Below are 23,352 nucleotides of genomic sequence, written 5' to 3' on the forward strand. Positions count from 1 at the left end.
ATAATGATAAAAATAATAAATGAGAACAGCTGTGGAAAGAGCAAAGCCGACAGTGCGGGTTAGTGAAGTTACAGCCAAGCGACTCGACGGCACGTTCACGATCTCCACCGATCTTTAAGGCGTTCTTCTTGATTATATAAATCAGGCCGATATAACTGAATCTGGAAGGGATAATTTCTAATCGTCTGCATCGGCTGAGCAGTCTTCCCCTTCTTCGTAGCGAACTATATAGGCAGGGCGTATTGGAAACGATTGTCCGGCTTTATAGAACAGTGAGCTAGTTTAAGCGAAGCTTATTTGATTCTCTCTAACACCAAAGTATTATTTATACGTTTCTTTTTTTTGTTCATAACAACACTTGGCACAAGATCACGCCCATGGCTCTATCTTTCCAACACTTTAACAATGAAATAGTGCTACAGTTTTATCCAAACTAATTTCTGATGTGTTACAAGGAATAACGTCTTCAAAATCCGTTACTCTATAGATTCATATAGATTCTAACTGTCCATATCTGAATAGGCATATTGCTAATATTATTGTTATTATTGTAACGGAGCTTCACAGCTTTTAAAGATTTTTTTGTTTTGCTACAAGTATCGATGATACTCGTATTATAATGCATCTTGTATGCGAAAAATATTTAATCAGATTGTGCCAGGAGTAAAATTCTGATTTACATATCTGTATGGTTTTTATTTTACCTGGAAATTAGATAACATAAACCACAAATCTGTGAAGACTCGCTGTTTTTTAAGAGATGGAAAACTTCTAAATATATGTTAATTCAGACAGAGCTAATGGCGATTGAGTGTGTTCTTACCTAGAATTATAAGAAATGGATAATCATTTCCAGAATCATAATTTTATAGAACTCCTGGCGCTTCTACTGGACTATTAAGCCCTACAAACATACTAGAAGATAATGTTAAACTGTTTATGGACAATCAAAGAGTTCTGGAACTGGGAGCTAATTTAGAGAAGTCAGAGCAATAACGTGAATGAGAGCGCCAGCTGACTGCCTTCGGAGGGTTTACATGAAACACTCAAAGGAATCATTTAGGAGATAGTATAGTGAACGCCCAAACAATCGTAGCAATGGATCGGCAAAAACAACAGTGTAGCCAGAGGCAAAAACAGTTAGTCATTAACCACTCAGATAAGTTTATTACTGCAAACTATGTAAATATATGCATCGGTTAGTCCTGTATTGTAAAACCAGAAGGTTCTTGTATGGTTTACAAAATACAGAAATAGTTAAGCACCACCATTTTGAACACTTCTTACGAACTTTCCAACATTATTTTGAGAAAATGAGACTATCCTCAATTGTAGTAATGTTATATTGATAAAATAATGGAATTCTGAATGCTAATGCAATACCACAAAAATTACATATATCCTTGAACGAGTTGACAAAAAAGAAAATATAGGCTACGAAAATGACAACAATACTTGATGCTATTGTGGGCACGTTACAGATCGCTATTATGGGGATACTGGCTGAGACATTAGAGAGGGAAACCACCACTCTATAGACAGACTGGCAAACGACACCAACTGCCAGAAGTGGGGAAGTTAAGTGTATTAACGTTAAAAGATGTAGGCGCCAACGTCCAGCAACAAGAGCTCAGGTATATTGTCCCGCTTGGGAAATCACTGTACGGACATACAAAAGGATATTTCGTAACGGCTGCCTTAAAAAAAAAGAAGAAAGAAAATGGATAAAGATAGTGCAAAAACGAACGAGATGTAGGCAAACGAAACTGCTGTCAGACCACATACTATTTTTCTTTTACTGATATATTATTAATATTCACAATTTAAGGGCGTCTAAAGTGATCTTAAATGCACTTCAATGATTTTATACATTAAGTTACTGTCAGTTTCCTTGATGAGACCAATACGTCATATACGAGGTGTGGCTATTAAATAACGAGACTGATGCTGCTACAGAAGAACTATGCATGCGCCAAATCCTAACGACCGATAGCTATGCAGCATAAAGCCTACTCTTTCGATTGCAGCGCCTCACGTGTTTGTAGAGAAATCTTTCTGACCGGAACCGTCGTTTTGTGTAAGAGGTGTTAGTTTCGTTTTGCCGAAAACATGATACTTCGCATGTAGTAGAGCAACGAATTGTCATGAAATTTCACATGAAACTTGGTAAAACCTCTACTGAAACTTATCTTTTATTAAAAGAAGTTTATGGCGATGAATGTTAATCACGTGCGCGAGTTTTTGAGTGGTTCAAGCGTTTGCAAGATGGCCGAGAACACTTCGGAGATAATGACCGCCCGGGTCGCCCTTCCACTTCCAAAACGGATGAAAATATAGATTATAATTATAATTCAACATTACTACCGTGAGGCGCTTGCTTAACTCGGTGAAAGAGTAAGGAAAAAAACGATCCGATTTGTGGAAGAACAAGTCATGGGTTCTCCATCAAGACAACGCGCCGGCTCACACTGCATTGTCTGTCAAAGACGTTTCTAGCCAAGTACAACATCCCAGTTTTAGGCCATCCGCCTTATTCGCCTGACCCTGGCCTCTTGTGACTTTAGATCTGTTCCCCAAAGTCAAATCTGCATTAAAAAGGAAAACGATTTCGGTCCGTTGAAGTAGTGAAAGAAAAAGCGGCACGCGTCATGCAGGAGCTCACAGAACAAGACTTCCAGCACTGTTTCGAACAATGGTGAATTCGCATGGAGCGTTGTAGGGATAGGGGTGGGATGTATATTGAAGGTGATAATAACTAAATATGTATAAATATAAAATAAAATGTTTTGTAGCAATAGTCTCGTTATTTAATAGCCACACCTCGTAAAGCTGGCTGCGATTTTCTGTTTTCAAGATAGTTTTTGCTCTTAACACATATAATTTCAGAGAAAATTCGACATCAATAAGTTTCCTAAATAAAAGATATTTGTCGAATCTATTAGCCCAATAGTTTACTGGCATTTTTCATAGTTTACTTACAAAACAAACAAAATGACAGAACCATTATTATAAATTAAAGTTGGTAGAAATTACTCACGGTAATGATAATTTCGAGATTGGCGCCACAAGAAAACCTCATCAAAACCAAGTTCATTAACCCAGTTTACATTATGGTTCGTTTTTCAAGTGGACAATTTTGCAGTAGTTATAAAGGTCTGTTACTAATTACTAAGTCATTAAATCGTTAAACTATTTTACTTCGACTAATTAAGTACAATCCTCAAAACTATGGCATTTAAGTTGAAATTTTTTTTTCATTTATTTACTTTTATTATATTTTAGTTTTTTTTTTATGTTTCAGTGTTTGAAACATAAGTTAAAATTTTGTAAAGTTAGTTAAAGTCGTTCTCAACAATTTTGATAGAAATTGGGGTAGAAATAATTGAATAAAATTGACTGAAATACGCTAGATAAATAAAGGAAGGGCTGCCCATTTCCAGTCTTCAAAGCAGGGGTCCCCAAACTACGGCCCGCGGGCCAAATGCGGCCCCCTGAGGACATTTATCCGGCTCCTGCCGCACTTCCGGAAGGGGCATCTCTTTCATTGGTGGTCAGTGAGAGAAGCACTATATGTGGTGGTGCCGCAAAGCGCTGCGTCGCTCATGTACAGTACTACTTCCGGTAACGCGAGATGCACGCGTAACGGCTCCGGAAAATAACAGCCAGAAGTAGGAAGAAAAGCAAAGCACTATAACTAAACCGGACATTGGACCATCTCATTAGCCAAAAGCAGGTCCATAGTTCCCACAGAAATACTGGGCAGTTTGGTGATTTAAATTTACTTGTTCTTTATTTTAAATATTCAATTTGTTCCCGTTTTGATTTTTTTACTTTAAAATAGTTTTTTTTTATAGTCCGGCCCTTCAACGGTCTGAGCGATTGTGAACTGGCCCACTGTGTAAAAAGTTTGGGGACTCCGCTCCTAGGAGTTAATAATCAAATATAGCCTTTACTTGTGACTGTATAATTGTCACGTTAATGCAAAGATATTCGGTCTATCGTAATGTTCGGACCGTTTTTTGGAATAAAACAAAATACAAATTTTTCTTACCGTCAATAAGCTTTATTAATTAATATAATTGCCATTATTATTAATGATATCTTGCCAGCATGAGGGCAATTTGTATATCCAATTTTTGAAAAATGTTTTATCTTTTGATGCGAAAAATTGAACCAGTGCTTGTTTGATATCTTCTTCATTTTTGAATTTTATTGCCCTTCAAAAAATTTTGTAAGGACAAAAACAAGTGATAGTTGGAGGGTGGTAAGTCCGGGGAATATGGTGGATGCGACAGAAATTCCCAGCTCTAGTTCTGCAATTTTTGTGACGAGTCCCCCATAGTAGCAAGTGGCCTGGCATTAATATGATGCAGCATGATGTTCTTCCTTTTATTGGACTGCTGTTTTTAAATTCTACCCATTTGCTGACAATACTTCTCTGAATTGAGTTTTTCGTTCGGTTTTAAGAACTCATAATGTGTAGTTCCTCGAATGTCCCACCATATACACAACATTCTCTTATTCAGAGTCAAATTTGGTTTAGAGGTAAGGGTTTCCGGCTTCACAATATGCCCTTATCCTTACGTTGTTTTCTTAGTTAATCCACTTTTCATCCCAAGTTATCATCCGGTTCAAGGAGGGCTCGATTTTGTTCCGAGCAAGCAGAAGATGTGCATATGGCGGACTCGATCATCCAAATTCTTCTGACTTTAATTTCATGTGAAACCCACCTTGAATATTATTTCCACACCAATCCTATCTTCCGATTATGGCCCGAAATGGTTTTTCTGAGCTGAATTAAGCCTTTCTGCAAACTCCGATGTTGTCATAAAAGGATCATGCTCCAACATGATCTTAACAACATCAAAGATGGTCGCCCAGAGCACCTGTTTCGAATTTTTCGAAAACTCATCTTCCTATCATGAAACTGTACCTTCACCAAACACTTTTAATAAATTTCTACCTGCTTCTGTAGCAGTTCTTCTTTGTTGAAATCCGTAAAAAATACTGTGGCATGTTATGAACTTTATCAGTAGCCGCGGGTACACTATCGCTTCACACAATAAGACTAACGTGAATCAACTTTGTTTTAGTTAATTTGCAACGTCATTATGTGTACATTGTGAGAAAAATAGAGAGCCACGAATGCGCCAAATAAACATGAGCTTACTCGCCGAAACTTGTTGTGAAAGAAACGGACAGAACTTTTCGGTAGACCTATAATATTTAATCAAAATATTTATATTAAAATATTAAATTTAATCGTCGTACTTGAGTGAAACAATATAAAAAATCTTGTAAAAATTAAAATATAAAAACTTTTTGAAAGATATATTACAATAAAAAATAATAATATTAAGGCGGTCTTTTTATAATTAATAAGTTTGCTAATTTCTATTTTTTATATAACCAGGAGTGTTTATTGATAATTAACTGATGTAAAATAAACTTCAAAAAACTTACATAATTAGGGCACCAAGAGAGTGCTCGCTTCTGATTTCAGTAATTAGACTGTCCTTAATTAAATCTGGGAGTGTCTTCAATGGAAATTTATTAATTATTACATTTTTGGCTTTATTTTATTCATTTAATTTTCCAAAATACGAGGGTCGTTTGAAAAGTTCGTGCAAAGTCAGAGAGATAGCACTCCTGGCGCGTATCGAGGTTATGTTTAGTTAGTAGCATCTCTTGGAAGAACACACACCAAGTTTCAGCCAGATCGGTCTATTTCTTTGTGTTTGGCATTCGTTTGAATCGAGGAAGTCGAGTGATTTTCAAAAAATAGAGGAAAAAGAATTTCGTGTGTTGATTAAACACTACTTTATGAATGGCAAAACGCCTCAGGAGACTAAAGAGAAGCTTGATAAACATTATGGTGACTCTGCACCTTCGATTAGAACAGTTTATAAGTTGTTTTAAAATTTTCGGAGTGGCCATATGGGCACAAGAGACGCTGAACGTTCTGGACGCCCTGTTGAGGTTACTACTCCAGAAATCATTGATAAAATCCATGTTATGGTGATGGATGACAGAAGAGTGAAGGTGCGTGAGATTGCTAGTGCTGTGGGCATCTCGAATGAACGGGTACATAATATTTTGCATCAACATTTGGACATGATAAAGCTATCCGCAAGATGGGTGCCGCGATTGCTCACGCTTGACCAAAAAGGAAATCGTGTGAAGTGTTGCAGGGATGGTTTGCAGCTGTTCCAGAAGAATCCGCAGGACTTTAAGCGTCGTTTCGTCACTGTGGATGAAACATGGATACATCACTACACTCCTGAGATCAAAGAACAATCTAAACAATGGATTACCTAGGGGGAATCTGCGCCAAAAAAGGCGAAGACCGTTCCTTCGGCCGGAAAGATTATAGCGACTGTCTTTTGGGATTCGCAAGGAATAATCCTCATCGACTATCTGGAAAAGGGTAAAACTATTACAGGTGCATATTATTCATCGTTATTGGACCGTTTGAAAACCGAGCTGCAAGAAAAACGCCCACGATTGGCCCACAAAAAAGTCCTTTTCCATCACGACAACGCACCACTCACACCTCAGCAGTTGTGGTCGCAAAATTAATGGAAATAGGGTTCCAACTCGTTTCACATCCCCCCTATTCTCCAGACTTGGCTCCCTCGGACTATTATTTGTTCCCCAATATGAAGAAATGGCTGGCGAGAAAAAGATTTTATTCAAACGAGGAGGTGATTGCAGAAACGAATGGCTATTTTTCAGACTTGGACAAATCCTATTATTCGGAAGGGATCAACAAACTAGAGCAGCGTTGGACGAAGTGTATAAGCCTAAAAGGAGACTATGTTGAAAAATAAAAAAGGTTTACCCCAAAAAATTAAGTAGTTTTTATTTTTGTACGGACTTTTCAAATGACCCTCGTAGTCTACAGGTAAAGTTTATGTAAATATTATTTTTCCAGCAGAGCATGAAGTCGTTCTATTTCATCAAATCATAAAATTTCAGTTACTTCTTCTTAAGTTTCTGGCTCTAAAATTCAGTTTTATGGGTCTTGGCCTACACAGAATGTTTCCGCCGGTCGTCCCTATTTCTAGCGGCGCAATCCAGTTACTCAGTCCGAGAATATCCCTCGCCTCCTTGGCAGTGCAGTCAATGGCAACGCAATCTGGGTCTCCTAATCCTCTGATTTCAATCCGGAGTCTTAATTTGGAGGGTATCTCAGCCTCGTCTCATATCCAGCTCATCTCAGTCGGTTTAACTTGATCCACGCTACTACTCTCTATTTCTTTCTAACGACGTCAGATCCGTGCCTTCAATGTACTGGACCATAGAGTTTTGTATAGCAGCTTACTCTCTTCTCTTCTGTCTTTCGAGGTAGTCCAGTTTTCTGAGGCATATATCAAGTCTGGCCTAATAAGGGACTTGTAGAACCTATCTTTGGCGCCCTTAGATCCAGTAATGGTGTATCTTTTCTGAGCTTGGCTTGCCAAAATTTTGAAAAACCCTAACTTAACTCTGGTGCTGTGTCACATATAGAAATATTGATAATTTTTAGATATTTGCAACCATAGTAGAAAAAAAAAGATTTACTTTTTAAAGTTTGCCAGATCTTATTCTCAATAACTAATAAATAAATGTTTAAAATTATATTATAATTTTTTGTCTCTGTCGATGCGTTACACTCCAAATGAGTTCGCGTGGTCTCCACTGACATGGATCCTCCATCACAGCCCTAAATTAATAATTTTCTTTTGAAGAGCTTATTTAGACCATAATAACCCTTATTAGCCGACACCAATCTCCTTCTTACATCCTGGGAATCACCATTGTCTGCCGTCGCAAAAGATCCGAGATAAAGCAAACTCTAGTTAGGTACTACCTCTTAAATTAGAGACAGAAGGAGCGTTCTTAATATAAAGAAGTTCTTTAGATCGGAACTAAACTTTTTTCAGAGGGCTCCGAGAAGCCCAACTGGTCGACTTTGTAGGCCATATTGGTCTTAGAAGTGTTGTTCCAGAGTTAGTGCTAGATAATTGAAGAAATTAACATAAAATTATTTAGATTGTTTCATTTGTTATTTACAGAAATGTTGGTTATTTGTTCTCCTAAATGTTATTCATTCGTTAGTTTTTACAAGTATTAAGTCTCGGTTTAAGGTTGTATTACTTATTTTATAATATTTGTAATGAGATTTACATTCAGAGTATCGTTTAATTTTGCTTTATTCTTTTAACATTGTCTCATTTTATTTAATTCTGCAATTTTGTAAACTTAAAATTAACAAATATGTAGTCAAAATGGAGAAGTGAGTTGTGGTCGATAGTTTTTTTTAAGTAAACACTTATGTGTGAATTTCCAAATTTTGTGCGTAGGCCTTTATTAGAAGATAATACGAGGTGTGGCTAATAAATAACGAGACTGATGCTACTACAGAAGAACTATGCATGCGCCAAATTCTAACGACCGACAGCCGTGCAGCGTAAAGCCTTCTCTTTCGATTGCAGCGTCTCACGTGTTTGTATAGTTTGTGTAAGAGGTGTTAGTTTCGTTTTGCCGAAAACATGATACTACACATGTAGTAGAGCAAAGAATTGTCGTGAAATTTCACATGAAACTGGGTAAAACCGCTACTGAGTTTTATCTTTTATTAAAAGAAGTTTATGGCGATGAATGCTTATCACATGTGCAAGTTTTTCAGTGGTTCAAGCGTTTCCAAGATGGCCGAGAAGACGTCAGAGATAATGACCGCCCAGGTCGCCCTTTCACGTCCAAATGGATGAAAATATCGATTATAATTAATCAACATTACTACCGTGAGGTGCTTGCTTAACTCTGTGAAAGAGTAAGGAAAAAAACGACCCGATTTGTATGAAGAACAAGCCACGGGGTTCTCCATCAAGACAACGCGCCAGCTCTCACTGCATTGTCTGTCAAGACGTTTCTAGCCAAGTACAACATCCCAGTTTTAGGCCAACCGCCCGTGGAGCGTTGTAGGGATAGGGGAGTGGTGTATATTGAAGGTGATAATAACTAAATATGTATAAATTTAAAATAAAATGTTTTACAGCAATAGTCTCGTTATTTAATAGCCACACGTCGACAAATTAATTTTCTAGAGTTGAATAAACAAAAGGATAATTTGATTAAAAAAAACTAATTTAAAGTCTCTTTCTAGCTCGTATGAGCGAACAAGGTGTACTTCATTGAATTTAGTAACCAAGTATATTTAAATTAATTTACCAGTAGCGAGTTTAATTATTTAATGCTGAACCTCCTGGTTCAGATCCAGTTAATTAGTGGCGACAGACCTAAACAAAAGATCCTGCGGGAATATACTTTTGGTTATTGATGTGGGTGGAGTAAATAAGGATCTTTTAGCTTCGGATTCTTTTTTTTATTTATTTATTCATTATACTTACACAAGTTATATTTACATATGATATATGTAGTTGTACTTTTTGGTTGTTAATACTATGCACAGTATTAGATACCGGAACTGTTAATTAGTGTGTTGATTAATGAGGACCACACAAAGGTAAATAAATCTATATATATATAGTAAAGTTTGCGTGGGCACTTAATACCGCGATTGGAGGGTTTTCTTCTTTTTTTTAAGTGCTTGTATTACGAAGTTCGTTGCTAACTAAGTTAGTGTTGAAGGCGGGTTAGTTGTAGAAGCATGGAAGAAGTAGAATATAGGAATAGACTGAGATAGGATGTTAAAAAGGATGGTGGAAGTACGTCACGACGTGACCCAGTTGTCCTATGTAATCACGATCTATATTGTCTGTGTGTTTGAGTGTATGTATATAATGTTACACTAAAACTAAAATACTCCTGAGAGAGACTCTATTCTCGTTATCTGGAGAACTAACTACTTCTGCTCCTGGTAACTTATTGGCTATATATACATTTTCGAACTACTAGGTTAAACACAGTCTCTTTGGAATGGAACAAAAATAGAGGTTAAAAATAAAGAACTAGCCGAGTTCTAACCAGCAATTTGAAGTTAGCGAAGTACTATAATGTGCGGCCAACGAAACTATTAAGGTAACTTACAAAGCAATTTGCTTAAAATAACCCTCAATACTTGAACTGCTCTAAAATAGGGAAGGTCCCCTATATGATCAGCACGTAGTTCATCTACGATTAAGTAAGAAAGCTGACCTACAAGGTATTGTCCCCTTCTTCGAAGACATTAAAAAACTGTCTGTGTAAGGCAGGGATGGCGAACCGTTTTGAGATGTGGGTCAAATTTGTTCATTTTTTTTTTTTTTAGTACTAGCTCTTGGGTCACTAATGCCCATTTGCACAAGAGTTAAGTTTAAAAATTTTAAACTGAATATTTTCAAAACTAAACTTCTTTAAAATTCAGTTGGCTTAACGGGTAAAACGGGACGAAACAAGGGCTATGGAAGTCTCTTTTTTACAAACATAACTGAACAAAACCTTACAAAAGTGTGTTTTATCTGAAGAAAAATCTAAATATGGTTATTTGCTTTGGGTTGTCGATTTATTTTAACAAACAAAATATGAGTAAAATTATACATTTTATTTGATATTTTGTAAACACTTTTGCTTTATTTCAAATACTACAAAAGCATTTGTCGTCATTTGCATTTTAGAATTGTAGTGATCAAACTAAAGGATATAGATAGCATTTAAATTGCTTTTGTGTCAATGCGTGATTGAAAAAAATACAGATAGAATATAAATTATCCACACAATTAGAAAATCTAAATCAACCCGCATAAACAAACAAATGGTTGCCTAGCAATTGTGGGTCAGCGTCTGACCCGCGGGTCATAGGTTCGCCATCACTGGTATAAAGGGTTGATCGTCAAAAAGTGCACAAAAAAGCGTAACACACCCAACTTTGACAATATTTTCTCTCTTCCTTTGCAACCACCCAGATCTAATAGATTTCGAAAAAAAAGTTGCTGTAAATGTGCAAAAACGGCTTTTTCAAAAAATGTTCTTGTACTTGTTACCTTTTTTTTGTAAACAACGTAGCGCCTGAACGCGTGAAACGATTTTCATGAATGAGATGTTGGAATTTTAGGTTAGATATGCCTTTTGGGGGTTTTGACGCTATACACTGCATGGGAGAGAAGTTAGCCTCATTTATGTAAGGCTCACTTAACTGTACTTGGTACTTCTAACCCTTTTTTGATAGCAGAATTTATAATGCTATAAGTAACATTGATGATACTGAATGCGAGCTTGAACATGCTCAATTGTTGAGCTAATTGCTATCATCCAGTCGCTGTGGCCCCTGGCGTCTTAAACTCATAAGAGAGTTATCAGGAATGGTGCAAGATGAGTTACAAATTAATTCTATAAAATATTTTAATTCAATAATAGTTTTTACGTTAAATTTCAACAACCTTCACTCTTCGACGCATCACTCTTCCTCCTGTCTTTTACAGTCTTATTCCTTTACCAGTAGTCAACCAGTAGTCCGCTACCTTGGGATTTACCTTGACAGAAGATTTACATGGAACCCTCATACTCGACTTACGAGGGTCGTTTGAAAAGTCCGTGCAAAGTCAGAGAGATAGCACCACTGGCGCGTATCGAGGTTATGTTTAGTTAGTAGCATCTCTTGGAAGAACACACACCAAGTTTCAGCTAGATCGGTCTATTTCTTTGTGTTTGGCATTCATTTGAATCGAGGAAGTCGAGTGATTTTCAAAAAATGGACGAAAAAGAATTTCGTGTGTTGATTAAACACTACTTTATGAAAGGCAAAACGCCTCAGGAGACTAAAGAGAAGCTTGATAAACATTATGGTGACTCTGCACCTTCGATTAGAACAGTTTATAAGTGGTTTCAAAATTTTCGGAGTGGCCATATGGGCACAAGTGACGCTGAACGTTCTGGACGCCCTGTTGAGGTTACTACTCCAGAAATCATTGATAAAATCCATGTTATGGTGATGGATGACAGAAGAGTGAAGGTGCGTGAGATTGCTAGTGCTGTGGGCATCTCGAATGAACGGGTACATAATATTTTGCATCAACATTTGGACATGACAAAGCTATCCGCAAGATGGATGCCGCGATTGCTCACGCTTGACCAAAAACGAAATCGTGTGAAGTGTTGCAAGGACGGTTTGCAGCTGTTCCAGAAGAATCCGCAGGACTTTAAGCGTCATTTCGTCTCTGTGGATGAAACATGGATACATCACTACACTCCTGAGACCAAAGAACAATTTGAACAATGGGTTACCAAGGGGGAATCTGCGCCAAAAAAGGCGAAGACCGTTCCTTCGGCCGGAAAGATTATGGCGACTGTCTTTTGGGATTCGCAAGGAATAATCCTCATCGTCTATCTGGAAAAGGGTAAAACTATTACAGGTGCATATTATTCATCGTTATTGGACCGTTTGAAAACCGAGCTGCAAGAAAAACGCCCACGATTGGCCCACAAAAAAAGTCCTTTTCCATCACGACAACGCACCAGCTCCACCTCAGCAGTTGTGGTCGCAAAATTAATGGAAATAGGGTTCCAACTCGTTTCACATCCCCCCTATTCTCCAGACTTGGCTCCCTCGGACTACTATTTGTTCCCCAATATGAAGAAATGGCTGGCGGGAAAAAGATTTTATTCAAACGAGGAGGTGATTGCAGAAACGAATGGCTATTTTTCAGACTTGGACAAATCCTATTATTGGAAGGGATCAACAAACTAGAGCAGCGTTGGACGAAGTGTATAAGCCTAAAAGGAGACTATGTTGAAAAATAAAAAAGGTTTACCCCAAAAAATTAAGTAGTTTTTATTTTTGCACGGACTTTTCAAACGACCCTCGTAAGAGAACAGAACTCAACAGACGCTTCTGACTACTCGACAACAGATCAAAACTCACTCTGGACAACAAAAGACTTATATATGTAAGTATATTAAAGCCAGCCTGGGCTCAAATCTGCAAAGGATCCAGTCCTTGCAATCTAAAAGTCTTCGCTCTACAGAAAAAGGAGCTTTCTACGTCACCAATCACACCATTCACACAGACTTGAACATTCCTTTCGTCACACAACTGGCTGAAACAAGTTACAGAAAATTTCATCATAACATTCAATCTCATCACAATCCCACTTGTACAACATCTATCTTCCAGAACATTTCCAGACAACACTTCCAGGACAGTCTTAAAAGACAGTGTGGCCTCGCGATCTCCTCTCTGATGAAGAGTCAGTAGAATTTTGAATGTTTTGGGAGTGTTACCGCTGGGTAACTTCTCCACTCTGATATGTGTGATATGTTGCTTATTGTCACCCTTGTTGCTTATTGTCACCCTTGTTGCTTATTGTCACCCTTGTTGCTTATTGTCACCCTTGTTGCTTATTGTCACCCTTGTTGCTTATTGTCACCCTTGTTGCTTATTGTCACCCTTGTTGCTTATTGTCACCCTTGTTGCTTATTGTCACCCTTGTTGCTTATTGTCACCCTTGTTGCTTATTGTCACCCTTGTTGCTTATTGTCACCCTTGTTGCTTATTGTCACCCTTGTTGCTTATTGTCACCCTTGTTGCTTATTGTCACCCTTGTTGCTTATTGTCACCCTTGTTGCTTATTGTCACCCTTGTTGCTTATTGTCACCCTTGTTGCTTATTGTCACCCTTGTTGCTTATTGTCACCCTTGTTGCTTATTGTCACCCTTGTTGCTTATTGTCACCCTTGTTGCTTATAACGCAATGCGTTGATTGTAACTAAATAAATGATTTTAAAAACAAAAAAATTCCAACACTGAAATTGTATCAGATAAAATTGCCCTTTTGTCAATTCAATTTCATTTTATACAATAGTTTATATCTTCTATTTCATTTTATAGGGAACAATTTAGATAGATTTTCCAGTACCTCTTTATAAAACATTTGTATTAAAATACCTACTTGTTAAAGTTCCATAAATAAAGAAAGATAAAAAGATCTCAGACCCTAAAAGACATATTACAATTACACGAATTGTTATTGGTAGTTAGTGTTAAGAATTGACATCAATTATCTAAGCAATATAAATGGCATAATTAAGGTTTACTAATGTGCAAAAGCGGATTAAATTTAAGCTAAGGGTTTTTCAGAAAAACTGTAGAATAGTTTTCTTCATTAAATTAAGCTGCACGAAATTTATTTTGTCAAAAGATATTAAGTTCATACTTGAAAAGAATCTGGTGTGAATGGTGGCAAATCTTATGCAATTTACTGAAATCTATTTTCTTGGAAATTAAAATTTTTACAGGAAAAAAAACAAAGAATAATTAATTTTAAAATCGAAAATGTTCTCTGTAATGAAATGATACTGTTGTAGATAACATGGCATCTCAGTTTCCTTAGAACCCAACTAAATACAATGTTATCTGGATTTAAACTAAAAAAAAAATCATATTTACAATATTGACTGTAATTCACAAGCAATAATGTTTGTAATTACCAGCTTGTGAGGGTTAAAACTTGATGTAATTCTAAAATAGTATAATTAGGCAATTTAGGTCATCCTCAATACGTAAGTATTAACAGCAGATAATAACTGTGAATATATTACTTATTAACGATACTATCGAATTCTCTAAATCAAACCATTTTTTTCCTGTATAAATTCCTCCTCAAACTGTTTAAAAAAAGAAAGAAATGATGGATACTTGAAAAATAAAACATAATAACTAGTTACAGAAATCAAAGAAAATTAAATTAATAACAGTTTTCTAAAAGAAGTGAACGAGTAAAGTTGTCCGTTCAAGTTGAACTTTTACAAATCTGTTGCTTGCAAAAAATGGTTCTAAGTGACACATCATTAAGCGCCCTTAAATCTAGCTAACTTATTTCTATTTACGTAAACGTGAGCATACATAATATATTTGTAATTTTTGTTTAAATTTTATTTAATTGGTTTTTCATGTAAAAATGAAAGTCAAATATTTCCCTCAAAGTACCTAAAGTTTAATAATTGTAGCAAACTTTTAGTATTTATTCGAAACGGTGGGTAGCAATTTGCGCTACTGATCAGAAATAAAAGTTTAAAACTCTAATTGTAGGTTGTTTAATAATTATGTTATTAAAATTATTGAATGAAAGGTTAGTTTTTATCTTAGCTACATTAAAATGAAAACTGCTCCGAGAAAGGTATAATATTACCTAAATTACTAATAATCAGCAGTGAGACGCGTTTGCCACAGTGACTCCCCTTAAAATTGGGACAGTACATACAGAAGTTAAAAATTGACGAAAATGAAAAGTGGCACCCATTTATTCAAATTTTTATAAATTCATTTCATTTTATAATTACTATTAATTAAATAAAAACTATTTAAATAAGTACATAAAAATGTTTTGGTAGATTAAAAAAAATATATATAATAATAAGTGCAAATTCTACCTTTCATAAGTATTGGGACACTATTATAATTTATAGTTTGTCCAAGGTTTTGCCCGAATATCTATACAAAATTGTAAATATATACCTTAAGCATATATTCAATATGAAATTAATAATTATATTAGTTTATATAAATCAAGCCAGGTGTAACATGTCGCGCAAAAATACAAATACAACGATTGAACAAAGAAAAATTGTAATTTCTTTGCACAAAGACAATAAAAAGTGTTAGAGAGACAGAAAAACTGATCGGACCTAAAACATCTACTGCGTGGAACATCATTCAGCTTACCAAAAAAAAAAAAGAATTGTTTCAATCCCACAAAAAGGCCGTCCTCAACTGCTCTCTGAGAGAGAGCAGCGTTATATATTAAAAGAATTAAAAAAGATCACCGACTTAATGCTCCAAAACTTCTATGTGAAATTTTTGACATGTTCAAAGAGAGCAAAAAAGGAGCAGAAACAGTTCGGAGAGTGCTAAGAAAACTCGACTATCATGGTAGAATAGCCTGGAAGAATCCTTTTGCCAGTAAGATAAATCGTGCTGAGAGTGAAATTTGCCGAAAAATATTTCAATGTAAATAGTGACTTTTGGAATGATATACTCTAGCGATGAATCAAAATTTAATGTTTTCCAGTCAGATGGAAGGGTTATGGTCTGGAGGAAAGCGAATGCTGAACTCGAAAAGAAGAATTTACAGCCAACTTTAAAGGGTTTTAAAGCTGTACCTCCGGGTGGTGGTGGGTCAGTTCTGGTTTGGAGCTGAATGTGCATCAGGATTTGGAGAATTAGTGTTTATTGATGGAATGATGCACAAAATGGTTTATAGTAATATATTAAGATATAATTTGAAAAAAGTGCCCAAACATTTGGTATTTTAGGGTCTTCTAAATTCTAACAAGACAACGACCCCAAACCTACGGCTTGGGTGATACGTCAGTGACTGTTATATAATTGAAGTTTTCCAAACCTCTCCGCAGTCACCGGATTTTAATCCCATTGAACATTTATGGCAATATTTAGCCAGTGCTTTAAGTAAACGAGTAATATCTAACAAAAATGAATTAAAACGATGTTTCCTGGAAGAATGGGAAAAAAACACCACCTGAATTAACCAAAAACTTGTTTCACCTATGCCTGATCGTTTGAGGACTATTGTAAGTCAAAAAGCAATTATTAAATTATTACCAACCAATTATTAAATAGTAGGAGATTTTAAATATTGAACATTTAAACTCTAGCACTTCTGGTGTCCCAATATTTTTGAGAGCCTTATTTTACACTTTTTCAAAAAGTGCTACCCAACAGTTTGGAATTTCATCGATTTATACTTACGAGGGGGTACCCAAAAAAAACCGGAATTATTTTTTAAAAGCTATTTATTTACAAATTTTTTACATAACAACCTTATCCCCTTCAAAATACTCTCCATTACAACTAATACATTTGTCCCACCGGTGCTTCCACTGTTCGAAACATTTTTTGTAGTCATCTTTATAAATGGCTGACAGCTCCTTCTTCGTTTTTTTCTTGACCTCTTCAATGTTGTCAAATCGGTGACCTTTCATGCCCTTTTTCATGCGTGGAAATAAGAAAAAGTCGCACGGAGCCAGGTCAGGCGAGTAAGGTGCGTGGGGCAGCGGAACCATGCCATTTTTAACCAAAAACTGTGTAACAGAGATGGCTGTGTGTTGTCGTGGTGGAAGAACCAGTCTCCTGTTTGCCACAAATCGGGTCTTTTTTGGCGAACACTATTGCGCAGCAATCTTTTCAAAACTTCCAAATACAAGGTTTGATTGACGGTCTGACCTGGGGGGACAAACTCTGAATGGACTACGCCTTTGGCATCAAAAAAGCAAATCAACATTGTTTTGATGTTTGACTTGACTTGACGACATTTTTTTGGTCGGGGTGAAGATGACGTCTTCCATTGGCTCGACTGTTGCTTTGTTTCTGGGTTATAACCATAGCACCATGACTCATCACCAGTTATGACCTTTGACAGAAAGTCTGGATCAGTTTCAAGCTGTTGTTTCAAAGCACGACATGTTTCAACTCGATGTTCTTTTTGATTGTCAGTCAGAACTCGAGGAACAAACTTGGCAGCAACCCTTTTCATCCCCAAATCTTCCGTTAAAATTCGCTGAACCGAGCTCCAAGATAACCCACTACTCTCTGACAGTTGATCAATTGTCTGTCGACGGTCTGTGAACACCAGCTCTCGAATTTTTTCAACATTTTCGTCGATTCGGGCAGTTGATGGACGTCCAGAACGAGGTTTGTCATCAATCGACATGTCGCCATTTTTAAACCGAGTAAACCACTCGTACACTTGAGTTTTTCCCATAGCGTCATCTTTGTAAGCTGTTTTCAACATTAAAACACTTTCAGCAGCATTTTTGCCGAGTAGAAAACAAAATTTCAGAGCTGCACGTTGTTCACTTAAACTTGCCATCATAAAAAACGAAAAAAGAACAAAACAGCGCTGGTAAAAACAATCACTGCAGATGAACAGAACAAGCCAGGCAGACAACACAGGCAGGACTGAACTGGCAAGGAATTGCGCTATACACGTCTAGCGGCAGAAATGCGTACTACATAAGCTCCATGCGCGGCAACGCAATTCCGGTTATTTTTGGGTACCCCCTCGTATATATAATTTCCACAGATGTTGCTAATGTAATTTTTTTTTTTAAAAAATCCCAAACTTTTGTCTGTTGTTTTCATTTTCCTTTTAAATCATTTTGTAATAGGTGTCCCAATATTAATGGGAGTCACTGTAGTTCAAAGCATTATTTATAAAATGAGTTTATTTATTTAAAATAGTTTGTTTACATAATGTTCACAAAAATAAATAAAATAAAACTGAGGTTACTAGCTTGTTATCCAAATACACACAAAACTGCTATTTAGTACAGATTTAAGGAGAACATATTTATGTAATAAGGAACAATTATTAACAAAATAACCTTACCATGATACAGAATTATAACAAAATATTTTTGAACCTCTTATGTTTATATTTTTTGTATCCAAGATATAATATACAACTTATAATTTACAAAGTTTGCTATTTAGGGGTTAGGATTTTTATAACAGGTAGTGGCAAATTTTTCAAGAAGACAATTCATAGGAGTTGAAGCGAAAGGAACGTCTTTGTAGCTAGTACATAAATTCTATGGGCGTCCATTTAGGCAATGAACATGAAAAAATAATTATTATTTTGCCAAGCTTTCGATTTGGAGACTAGAACAGCCTCAGACTGTAAACTGATTTTTATAACTCCTAATTAATGTACATTCTGTTTCTACAAAATATGTCCCACAGCAATGAAGATTTCCTAGTTCTTAAGTCTGATAGCTTGGCATTAAAATAAACTATAACTTGTGATGTCAGAGAACGGATTAGCTATGCAATTAGCGTATTGGATTCCAACGTGGAGATCACAGGTTCGAAACCCAGCTGCTGGTCCTTAGATTTTTTTCTCTTCCTAGGAGCTTCTTACAGCTACTCACTATACGGTGTTGTCTGCAACTTTGAGAACACTATCCGAAGCCACTGCAAAACAAAGCTACGGGCGCCAATAACCTCAGTCGTTGATGCGCCTTAAATAGTTGAACCAAAACAAAACAAAATTATGATGACTGAAATTGGCAATAACCTTCCTTCCCCTTGAAATTAACCAATTTTTTTTACTTTCTACAATTTTGGAGTTATGGTACGCTTACCATTCACAAAAAAAAAAAAAATTTTAAAACTTCTGTTCCAATATTAAGAGAAGCTGAAGAACAGATCTCCCCTTGAAAGTTCAACATTTTAAAAGTACTATGCATGTTACGAGGTGTGGCTATTAAATAACGAGACTGATGCTGCTAAAGAAGAACTATGCATGCCCCAAATCCTAACGACCGACAGCTGTGCAGCGTAAAGCATTCTCTTTCGATTGCTACGTCTCACGTGCTTGTAGAGAAATCAGTCTAACCGGAACCGTCGTTTGTGTAAGAGGTGTTAGTTTCGTTTTGCCGAAAACATGATACTACACATGTAGTAGAGCAACGAATTGTCGTGAAATTTCACATGAAACTCGGTAAAACCGCTACTGAAACTTATCTTTTATTAAAAGAAGTTTATGGCGATGAATGATAATCACGTGCGCGAGTTTTTGAGTGGACAACGAGCCGGCTCACACTGCATTGTCTGACAAGACGTTTCTAGCCAAGTACAACATCCCAGTTTTAGGCCATCCGCCTTATTCGCCTGACCTGGCCCCATGTGATTTTTATCTGTACCCCAAAATCAAATCTACATTAAAAGGAACACGATTTCAGTCCGTTGAAGCTGTGAAAGAAAAAGCGGCACGCGTCTTGCAGAAGCTGACAGAAAAAGAGTTCCAGCACTGTTTCGAACAATGGTAAATTCGCATGGAGCGTTGTAGGGATAGGGGAGTGGTGTATATTGAAGGTGGTAATAACTAAATATGTATAAATTTAAAATAAAATGTTTTAAAGCAATAGTCTCGTTATTTAATAGCCACACCTCGTATATTCTTCCTCAGTCAAACAAGTGACAAGAGTTATATGAGAATAAAACGTAATGGAAACTAAATTCTTTACACCAAAACTGATGAACAACTGCAAAAAAAAATGCATGCTAAAATGCATAAAGTCAACGATCGTAACAGAGTGAGCCCCCAATTTATCATTCATTATCTATTCAATCGACTAATTCTTCGACCAAGAATCCTTTTTAGAAATGATCGAATGAATGATGACTGCATGTGTTTATAATAACATATGATTAGTTACAAATTATGTGTTTAGTTTATATTTAATTAAAAGTTATAATGATATTTTACAGAATTACAATATTACTGATGAAATGTGTTTTTATAACGGGAACGTTAATAAAATTCGAAAAAGCACCTTTTGTAGTGTACATACAACCTGTTGGCTGTACGGGTGCGTTAATCGACCTTCAGTGGGTGATAACAGCAGCTCATTGTTTCGCAGACCAAACGAAACCACCGTCTGTTATATTTGGAACCTCAGACTATAGAGTGTTTAATTATAGAGTGCATAGTATACTCGTTGTGAATGTAAATCCGAAAATCAAACATTTTATAAATATTACCAAAAGTAATAATGTAGTTGCAAACAGTAAAAATGATTTAGCTTTGATCAAGTTGGAAAAGCCAGTTCAGTTAGCTGATGGTATGGAGATACTCGTGCTAGATGGAAAAAAATGGCCTAAAAACAAATTAGAAGTAGAGTGTAAAATAATCGCTTATGGTTTAACCGAATCTAGCACTAAGCTAACATCAAAAATTGTTTTAACCAAATATGGTAAACTTTGCGGATGTATGCACGATGAAGCGATATTATGCGCAATGCCTTATAATAGAAGTGAAACGCCTTGTTTTGGCGATTTAGGTGGCGTACTAGTCTGTAACAATGAAGTTGTAGCAATATGCTCGCAAGTGGTCTCAAAAGATTATTGTAAAAATAATTTAAAAACTTCTGCCGATTATGAGCGTAATGTTTGCTACAATTATGAACGTTACGTATTTTTATTCACCTACATTCGACCGCATTTAAATTCTATTAAAAGTTTAATGAAGGAAATGGATAGATTTTTACCAAAAGCGAAAAAACACTTTTACTCTTCTGTCAACAAACCATATATTTCAAATTGTTTGTTAATTATTATTTTAATAATAAACACTTTAATGTATAAAAATCTTTTCTTTTTTATTTTTGAATAAGTTTGATTTTACAAAGTTTGTCAAAATTTGTTTGTTTTTGGTGGGTTTACTTCTGACCAAATCACAACTTCAAATAATTTTTTTCTTATTTAATCTTTTATTGAAATTTACAACTGCAATAAGCAGTTGCAACAAGCAAATGTAGGTTACATGTTAACACAATATCCGGGTATACGAGTGGAGTAAGCACCCAGTAGTGTCACTTCATTATCGTGGACATGTTAGTCAGCTTTTATGATGGCAGTAGTTGGCAAGGCTATCTTCTTAGAGGATCACTTGGTATTGTAGAAGAAGATAGATATTCTATTAGAGGATTAGAGAATGAGCTGCTGAGGAGGTATGAAATTTTGAAAAAATGATTGTGAGGTTATAAACATCAAACGGAGATTACGAAGTATTTTTTACTTTAACGTCTGGATGCGTAGAAACGCTTAGACGTTATACTTCGATACCGTATGACCAAAAAGGTCGCAGTAATAGAAGGTATAAGAGTCTTTTGTTTTGTAGGTGAAGTTTAGATTGTTTGTCAAGTAGTCTGGCGAGAGGTTTTGTAGCGTTGGTTTGTTTCTTGTCTTTTCAGTCTAGTATGGGGGATTCCATGTCAACCGTTTGTCTAGGTGCAGTCCAAGGTAGCGTACTTTGTCCACAGTTGGTACCAAGATGATGGGAGGTAGCATTTTCTGTCTTAGAGTAAATACTATAAATTTTGATTTGGGCGGCTGTTGGTCCCAGTAGTCAAGAGCGTGGCTTTATAAGCGGGAGATCCCTAGTTCGAATCCCGCTTATCACTACTTGTCAGAAAAAAATTGTTTATAGTAAAGTATGATCTTCCGCCCCCGTCCGCGACACCTAAATTGGTAGTTAGACGTTAAGCCCCGCCTGAAAAAATAGGCAATTACTTTACTTTATATTTTGATTTCGTAACGTTAGTTTTGATTCGCCATACAAATAAATAAATAAATAATTGATAAAATAACATATGTAAGGTTCCATCAAATATTTAATAATTATGAAAAAGTGATTAGTAATAATTCATGTTTGCTAACAGATTGATTCAAAAAATTCTATTATTCATATTTAATATATCTGCAATAACAGTATGTGAAGATTATGAAAACAGAACTTATTCTGGCGCTCGAGTCGACATCACCGAAGCTCCATTTTCAGTAATTATAACGCCAGTCGGCTGTAGTGGGGCGCTAATCCATCCTGAGCGAGTACTTACGGCCGCACATTGTTTTCTTACTTTAAAAACCGGCATCTACGCTGGATTCGGTGCTAGTGATAAAGATAAATGTACGTATTTTATAAAAGGAGCGAATATATATTTCCATCCCAATTTTTTTAAATATTACTACCAATACGAGACAGTTCTAATAAGTAGTTGCGATTTAGCTGTAATAATTTTAATTCAGCCAGCTGTCTTATCTAAACAAGTGCAAGTATTAAAATTAGAAGAAACAAAATGGCCGAACATTGAAAACAGAAAATGTAAGGTTGCTGGTTATGGACACAATATATTTGATGATAAAGCGCTCCGTGAAGCCGACGTAATAGTTAAACATGGGACGAACTCTTGTGGCTGTATGTCTAACGAAGGAATCATCTGTGCTAAAAGTTTTGATTCTAAGACAAGCCACAAAGTATTGAACTCACCGTGTCATGGTGATTCAGGTAGCGTCTTAGTTTGCAACGATAAAGGCGTAGCCGTAACGTCGCAGGCATTGCCAATTTCTTACTGTGGAATCTTAAGACGAACCCAATTATTTGCTGCAGAAGATTCAGTTTGTGGTAAGCCTGGTGTTATATTTTTATTTTCATATATTCACCCACATTTAGATTGGATTAAATCTATTCCAAGCAGAGCTAATATACTTATTTACAAGACAATACCATGTTCGCAGTTGTTGGTGTTAATGTTGTCCATTTTTAGCATTTATGTATTATTAATGTAGAACAAAATAAAAGAAAATCAGCCATTTTGTTTGTTCTTTCTTTTTTTAAAGCGCCTATTGTGTAAAATACATTTTTTGCAGAAGCGGATGAATTTAACAGACAATTGATTCCTGCATTCCCATGATTTTCAATCTTACCCACATTGGTATACGGTTCAGATAGAACCAATCAGATCTAAGTTTTGGAAAAACGGAAAAACAAAAAGAATAATTTCTTCACAAATAGTATTATTAGAACTTAAATTCATTATTGTTTTAGGTGAACCGTACGACATGAAATAAATAGAA

General features: G+C 36.0%; 3 protein-coding genes across 3 annotated transcripts in view; all 3 read left to right on the forward strand.

Moving 5' to 3' along the window:
• LOC141454703 (uncharacterized) overlaps positions 1-23,352 on the forward strand; it is a 670,160-nt gene that overhangs the window by 575,985 nt on the left and 70,823 nt on the right. The gene's annotated exons all lie outside the window — the stretch shown is intronic.
• On the forward strand, positions 13,550-21,109 carry LOC141454440 (blarina toxin-like). Its single transcript, XM_074128666.1, has 2 exons — positions 13,550-14,477; positions 20,206-21,109. The coding sequence occupies exon 2, from the start codon at positions 20,222-20,224 to the stop codon at positions 21,107-21,109; it is 888 nt and encodes a 295-aa protein (XP_073984767.1). The 5' UTR covers positions 13,550-14,477; positions 20,206-20,221.
• LOC141454189 (trypsin 3A1-like) lies at positions 22,093-23,108 on the forward strand. The gene has a single exon (XM_074128140.1). The coding sequence runs from the start codon at positions 22,144-22,146 to the stop codon at positions 23,062-23,064; it is 921 nt and encodes a 306-aa protein (XP_073984241.1). The 5' UTR covers positions 22,093-22,143; the 3' UTR covers positions 23,065-23,108.

Source organism: Rhodnius prolixus, unplaced genomic scaffold (genome assembly GCF_049639745.1).
Source record: "Rhodnius prolixus isolate KJV_2025 unplaced genomic scaffold, Rpr scaffold_9, whole genome shotgun sequence".
In the NCBI taxonomy this organism is placed as follows: Eukaryota; Metazoa; Arthropoda; class Insecta; order Hemiptera; family Reduviidae; genus Rhodnius; species Rhodnius prolixus.

What these genes read in the sequence shown, in the direction of transcription:
- LOC141454189 (XM_074128140.1), top strand. Translation starts at nt 22,144, where the DNA reads ATGTTTGCTAACAGATTGATTCAAAAAATTCTATTATTCATATTTAAT.
- LOC141454440 (XM_074128666.1), top strand. Translation starts at nt 20,222, where the DNA reads ATGAAATGTGTTTTTATAACGGGAACGTTAATAAAATTCGAAAAAGCA.